The sequence below is a fragment of the Dromiciops gliroides genome, chromosome 1, assembly GCF_019393635.1.
Source record: "Dromiciops gliroides isolate mDroGli1 chromosome 1, mDroGli1.pri, whole genome shotgun sequence".
NCBI classification, from domain to species: domain Eukaryota; kingdom Metazoa; phylum Chordata; class Mammalia; order Microbiotheria; family Microbiotheriidae; genus Dromiciops; species Dromiciops gliroides.
In genome coordinates this window covers 660,526,619-660,533,719 of record NC_057861.1, presented here as the reverse complement: position 1 = coordinate 660,533,719, position 7,101 = coordinate 660,526,619, and the positions used below count along the sequence as shown (strand labels likewise).

Below are 7,101 nucleotides of genomic sequence, written 5' to 3'. Positions count from 1 at the left end.
CTACTAAAAGATATATAGGGTACAGCTAGGTGGTGCAGTGGATAAAGCACCAGCCCTGGATTCAGGAGTACCAGAGTTCAAATCTGGCCTCTGACACTTGACACATACTAGCTGTGTGACCCTGGGCAAGTCACTTAACCCTCACTGCCTCCCCAAAATAAAAGAATTATCATCATTAAAAGATATATAATAAATATGGCACTGGGACATGTCTGGGACATTGGGCTTTTGAATGAGTATACATAGACAGGCAGATTGATAGATGAATGGATAGAAAGATCAGATAGATGATAGTTGGACAGACGGATGGACAGGCAGACAGAGATAGATAGATAGATAGATAGATAGATAGATAGATAGATAGATAGATAGATAGAAAATTCACAAATATGAAAGAATAGCAAATGTAATCACAAAGGAAAATGTCCATGGTAATCTGAGATAGCTAGGAAATACTTGAAGTTTGTCTGCATTTTGTGTATTCCTTCCAGCCTCAGTTCAGCTGGGTGACGTTTTCGGAACTCCAGTCATTTTTCACTGAAGAAATAAAGTCAAAGCAAATATGAAATTCATGTTGTGCTCAAATTGTTCCCTGATATATCAATCCATTGAAACAAAAGTGCATTTTCAAAACAAGATTTATAGCAGAACTGACAACATTTATTCCAGAAACTGAGGCATACAGTACTTAAAGTCTTTTTCCCCATGTATATTAGGAAGTCAGTCTCAGCCAATAGAATTCATTTTTCCTCTGTTTTAGGTCTTCTTGCCCTTAGCCTCATTTCATAAAAAGTCTCCATTTGCTGTTAGATACAAAAGTACCATCTATGTCAAGCTGGACCTCAAATTCATGCATATAGACTGACCATCATGAAGCAAAACCAAGCTTTTTTTTTTCATAACATCATGTACAGTATAGGTCAATCGGTCAGGAAGCATTTATCAAGTACCTACTATGTGCCAGACACTGTGCTAAGTACTGGGGATACACAAAAAGGCAAAAAGCCCCTACCCTAAGGGAGATCACAAACTAATGGGGGAGACAAGAAGAAAATAAATATGTATAAACAAGCTATATGCAGGATAAATAGGAAATAACAGTTAGGCACTGGGATTAAGAAGCATTGTAGAAAGTGGCATTTTAGCTGGGACTTGAAGGAAGTTAGTGAAGACAGGAGGTAGAGGTGGAGGGAGCATTCTAGACCCTGCAGACAGATGGAGAAAATGCCTAAAGTCAAGATGTGGGGTGTCTTGTTCAAAAAAAGAAAGGAGGCCACTGTAACTGGAGAAAAACGATTAGAGGAGTAAAGTGTAAGAACCTTGGTGGGGAGGGGAGACTGGAGGAGCAGAACTCTAGGCTCTAAATGGCTTTAAACATCAAGCAAAGGATTTTTAATTTGAGCTTAGAGGTTCCCTGATAGAGAACTACTGGAGTTTATGGAGTAGGGAGGCAACTTGATTGAATCTGCACTTTAGCGGGCAGCTAGGTGGCACAGTAGATAAAGCACTGGCCCTGGATTCAGGAGGACTTGAGTTCAAATCCAGCCTCAGACACTTGACACTTACTAGCTGTGTGACCCTGGGCAAGCCACTTAACCTTCATTGCCCCTCAAAAAAAATGTAATTGTAATCTGCACTTTAGGAAAAGTTACTTTGGCAGTTGAATGGAAAAGAACCTGGGCTAGCCTTTAACTCTTAGGTTTGAACTCAGCTACCATTCAAGCCTTTGTTTTAAAGAGAAGATGGGGGTGGGCACACAGGAGCCCCTGGCAGACCTGGTCCTTGAGCCCATGCATGAGATTATCGATTGAATGCCCATACGCTATCAATCACATGGCAAGTCACAACCGAGGTCTAAGAATATCACGTTTCACTGGGGGAGGAGAGCAACAATTTGGGTGGGGGGGGCATCAAGGTTGGTAGAGAGGTGCTAGCCACACACCTTTTCCATGGTATGCTGCAGGGTACATGGATCCTCAATGATGTGCCTCAAGAGCAGGGTAACCAGCGGGGTAAATCCATTGAAGCCTGAGCTCTGGGTCAAGTTTAGGATCATGGAGAAAGGGTAGAATTGTGGCAGGTAGACCCACCAGCAAACTGGCTCTAATATAGACTATTAAGGGCTGATGCTTTGCCTTAAGGAAATGAATGCTTCATTTATCTGTACTTCATCTCTGAGTAAAAACTATTTAGAGATTAACATACTGGGTTATTATGCCTTCAGAAGAACAAAATTTCCTCTGATTTCTTCCTTTCCTTCTGATCTTTTCACTTAAAAATATGGGTCAAATGGGTTATATGCACACATGTATCTGTTTCACCAGATCTCTAGGCAAGGCAAGATGACAGTACAGAGAACACTTCATTCATTCAGAAGACTTGGGCTAGACTCTGCCACTTAAGGATATGGGAAAATCACTTTTGACCATGTCACACCCCCATTCAAAAAGCTTTAGTGCCTTCCTGTTACCTTAAGGATAGAATGTAAAATCTACTTTATTTAACATTTAAAGACCTTTCCAATCTAGTTTCAATTTTCTGGATGATTAGATACAACACTTCTTGTGGACTCTGTTGGAATCTAATTGACTTTCTTGTGCATCCCCATATTTTATATTCTATTTCCCATCTCTTTGCCTTTGTACAAGTGCTAACCCTTGCCTGAGATACTCTCCCTCCTCATACTGGTATTCAAAATCTCCTGTTTCCTTCATGGCTCAACATAATACCCAGTGCTACAAATGGAATTTCTTGATTTCCCTAATTGTTAGTGTTCCCTGTACCATCAATCAAGCTTCTTTAGGATATATTTCATATTTATTTATCACTATACATACCTCTCTGACCATTCCCCAGTATAATTAAACTTTTGTTGAGGAATCACAATTTTTTTTTTATTCTCAGTACTAAGCAAGTGACTGATAAATAAGTCATTGTTGAATGTCCAAATAAGGGATAAAATGAAGGTAGGTAGAATTAAGAGGAGAGAATGGCAAAAGCAGAGGGTGGTAAGAATGAGGACTTAAAATATTTAAGGTGACAGTGAAAACAGAGTGGAGGGGGAAATTACAAGATGTAAAATCAACAGAGATTGGTAACTAATTGGATGGGGAATTTCAGGGACATGGAGAAGTTAAAAATAACCCCAGGATTAAAACCAAGGGAGGCTAGCTGAAAGACAACAGTTAACATTTATAAAGGGTTTTACGTGAAGCACTTTGCATGAATTAAAAAGATGTCATAGCAAAATATTATTTTTTCCCCCTTAAGCAGTGCTAAAGTCCAGAAGAGCTTGTTTCATATGGTACTTATTTCTAGGATATATTGCCATGATGTGATTGTTGTAGAGAGGGGGATGAAGAAAGGAGGACAATTAGAAAAGCTTTTTCAAATCATTAAAATAGTTTGCTTTTCTTTTCCCTGCATGATCACTAGTGCCGTGATAATGCTCAGACCTCTGCTGTCAGTCGCTCATAAATTGTAAGGCTCAGTCAGAGAGCCCTTCTAGTGATGACACATTCTCAAGGTTTCATTTTCTATGGTTGGAAAACTTTCAGAAAACTATAAATTATTGCCATCACTTCTAGAATTGCTACCTTCAACAAGAGTTCCCAGGCTCTCCATGCTGTATGGTGTTAAGGATAATATGTGCTATACATAATAATTGTATGTAAAATAACAATAATAACTTATCTGTCATTTTCTTAGGAAGTCCTTAATAAATATGACCTCATTTTGTCCCAGGACAGCGGCCAGGACATCTGGGACAGCTGGGTCCAGGGACAACTATGCACATGTGTGAATATAGTCTTTGAAGACACAAGAAATGAAAATGTCATAAGGGATATTTTCATGCACATGTACAGAATCTACCCAGAAGGGCCAGAAGCCCTAAAGATATAGGGCATTTTAGTATTTGTGAATGGAACTTGGAATAATAAACCATTCTGTCAGCATTGCAGCCTTTATAAAATCATCTAATTGGGGGTAGCTAGGTGGCACAGTGGATAAAGCACAGACCTTGGATTCAGGAGGACCTGAGTTCACATCTGAACTCAGACACTTGACACTTATTAGCAGTGTGACCCTGGGCAAGGCACTTAATCCTCATAGCCCTGTTTAAATTTTTTTTTTTTTTTTTGCACAAGTCACACTGGAGTCATGAGACCTGGGGGGGCAGGGGTAGCTTGATGCTTCCCCAGGATGTCTCTGAAGAAGCATGGGGCACGAGGGGAGAAGGAGAGTCAGAGCAGAGGCCAAAAGATTGGTGTATGAAGGCTGGCCCAGCCAAGTCTCTGCCTCCTGGGGAAGCCCGGGCTCACAGCCCCGGATCGGTCTGCTGGTCGCCTGAGGAGCAGGGACCGGGCTCTGCGGACCAAGTTAAGTGTGGGTAGGACTCCTCGCACCCAGGGCCCGGCCCCGACACGACTCTGGCCTCTCATCTGCCCCAGGCCTGGCCGCTGGGCCTCAGCAGCTGCTGCAATTCAGTCTGTCTTCCACACTTTGTTGAGAAACTTGACCACTTCATCATAGATGATGAAGACAATGGCCACGTCCAGGCAGACCCGGCCCAGGCAGGGCACGGTGCCCTTGTAGAAGGCCTTGAGCCCCTCATGCTTCATGATCTGGTATTTATGAGCTTCCAAGCCCTGCATCTGGGTCTTGATGACATCCGGCGGCGTGTTTCCAAAGACGCTGGCAACGCCAGCAATGGCTCCAAATGCCCCGGTCACTACAGGGTTCATGGGCTTGCTGGGGTCATCTCCTCGGTACCATTTCCGGAGGGAGGTCATGACGAAGAATCGGATTGCCTGGTTGGAGCCTTGTTTCAGCACAGTGGCAGTGAGGCCCTGGTAGGTGGCCCTCAAACCTTGTTCCCGGACAATCTCCCTCACACTATGGAAAAAGTCACGGTACTTGGGATTGGCGGAACATTGGTCATGGATGAATTTCACCTTGATGGTCTCCGTGGGGCACACGACCACCACAGCCTCAGCCACGACGGTCCCCAGCCCGCAGAGCAGCCCTCGGGTACTGTCCATCCGGCCCTGGAAGTCCCGCATGTGGTTACTGAGAAATTCGAACATCCCAAGCCTGACGGCTGCCTTGGGAATGGAGCCGTAGAGAAGAGAGCTGAGGCCCTGGTAGAGTCCCAGGACCCCATGGCTGCGCATGGTCTGCTTCACACAGTCCCCAGTGCCTTGGTAGCGAGGGAGCTTGGCTTTCTCATACACCTGCAGCTGAGTCTTCACATATTCAGTGGGAAAGGTAATGCAGATCTCGATGCCTCCGGCCAAGCCGCCTGCCAGGATGGCCTTCCCCTGGGCCGGGGCAGCGGCGGGGGTTGTGCTCATGATCACGGAGGGGGCTCTGGACTGCCTCTTGGCTCAGCGTTCTTTGCTCTCCGGGCCCGCGGGTGGCAGTCAGGCCGACTGGTAAATTTTTTTTTTAATCATCTAATCAAGTTGACAGTTTCATTTCTGCTTATTCATCTTCCTGCCATGCCCGCAATTATATTATGCTGAGAAAGGTGCTTGGGCAGGGCCATCCATTTTTTCAGGCCCAAAACACAGCACCTTCTAAACACCATGTTCCAGAAACACAGATTTTGAGAGGTAAAGAGTTTTGAGGGGTGAATATTGATGCTACCTGAAAATCGCTTTTACTATTTTAAAAAATCAAGCATAAGTTGGTGCCATTTAAAAAAGATAAAGTCAAGGGTCTTGAAATATAACAGTTTCCTCAAGTTTTGTTGTTGTTGTTGTTGTTCCCCCAGCATCCTCCTTCTAAATCTTTCCTTTCCATTGATCACATTCATCTTGAATTGTACTTAAGCATTTACATGCCATAGATCCAGCTAGCATACTATCATCTCCTAAATAGCAAAGAGTATGTGTATTCTCTTTTTTTAAACCCCTTTCCTTCATTAAGTACTTAATGAAGATTTGTTACAAATAATCAAACTGGTAAGTTTTGTGATACTTTAATGAATCTGTGATTTCATCAGTGTTGTATTCTATGCAGGACTCACAAAATCATTCTAAAACTTTCAGGTTCCTCATTTCTGTGGTATTCGCTCAGATGTTATAAACAGGAACAACAACAAAGACCTATGTGGATTTAGAGTTTAGGGGATTTTTTTTTAAATTTTTTGTTACTATTTCAAACCCAGGGATTCATGTTATATACAGGAAATCTACCCAAGAGGAATGAGAAGCTCTCAAAGGTGAAATTCTGAAAATTCAATGAGAAAGAATTAAGATAAGGAGGAAAGGTAGAAATGATTGAAAGAAACTGATGTAAATGTATTGAGCACTCACAGATAAATTTATAACATTGTCATCAAATTTCTACATGACCAATATTAGAGATAACAAAATGAATTATGTAGTCAGAATCCAAAAAAGATTTTAACTATTAGAAGCTCTGACCAAGTCTAATTAGAAAGAAATTTGATAGGTATAAATGTCAAGTCTCATATGGTTTCAAAAAAAAATCTACTTCACAAATACAATATGGATGGATAGATGTTGGATCATTTTGGGGGCGGTGTGGAGGGGAAACCTTTCTCTCACTGATTGGTATTTTGTTACTCCTATTCTGCCAATATTATGGAAGTCAGGGGCAGCTAGATGGCACAGTGGATAGAGCACCGGCCCTGGAGTCAGGAGTACCTGAGTTCAAATCCGGCCTCAGACACTTAACACTTACTAGCTGTGTGACCCTGGGCAAGTCACTTAACCCCAATTGCCTCACTAAAAAAAAAAAAAAAAAAAAAAAGGAGCAATCCACAATATAGCTCTTTCATAATTAAAGGATCAAAATGCCTTCGTCCTATATAAGATGTTTTAGTTCTTTTATGTAGACCTAAAGTTGGAATCCATTTGGTTCATTTAAGATTTCCTTCTCTTTCACTCAATTCCCACAACCCCACTCTATACAAAAAGGGTCTCTTGAAATGACTATGGAAACCTTTTGACTTGTCCTGCTAACCCAAAATTCCATGTGTTCTCTTCTTAGCTAAGTTAGTGGGAATTGGTCCCATGTGCCGTCCTCTTTCCAGCTGTACTAGTGTGCTTTGCCTACTTTTTCAGACTCTTC

At 42.2% G+C, this 7,101-nt stretch overlaps 1 protein-coding gene across 1 annotated transcript; it reads right to left on the bottom strand.

Annotated features, from left to right (window-relative positions):
• Positions 1 to 4,483: 4,483 nt before the first annotated feature.
• On the bottom strand, positions 4,484 to 5,354 carry LOC122753295 (tricarboxylate transport protein, mitochondrial-like). Its single transcript, XM_044000650.1, has one exon. It carries the CDS (start codon positions 5,352 to 5,354, stop codon positions 4,485 to 4,487), a length of 870 nt encoding a protein of 289 aa, XP_043856585.1. The 3' UTR covers position 4,484.
• Between the last annotated feature and the right edge of the window lie 1,747 nt (positions 5,355 to 7,101).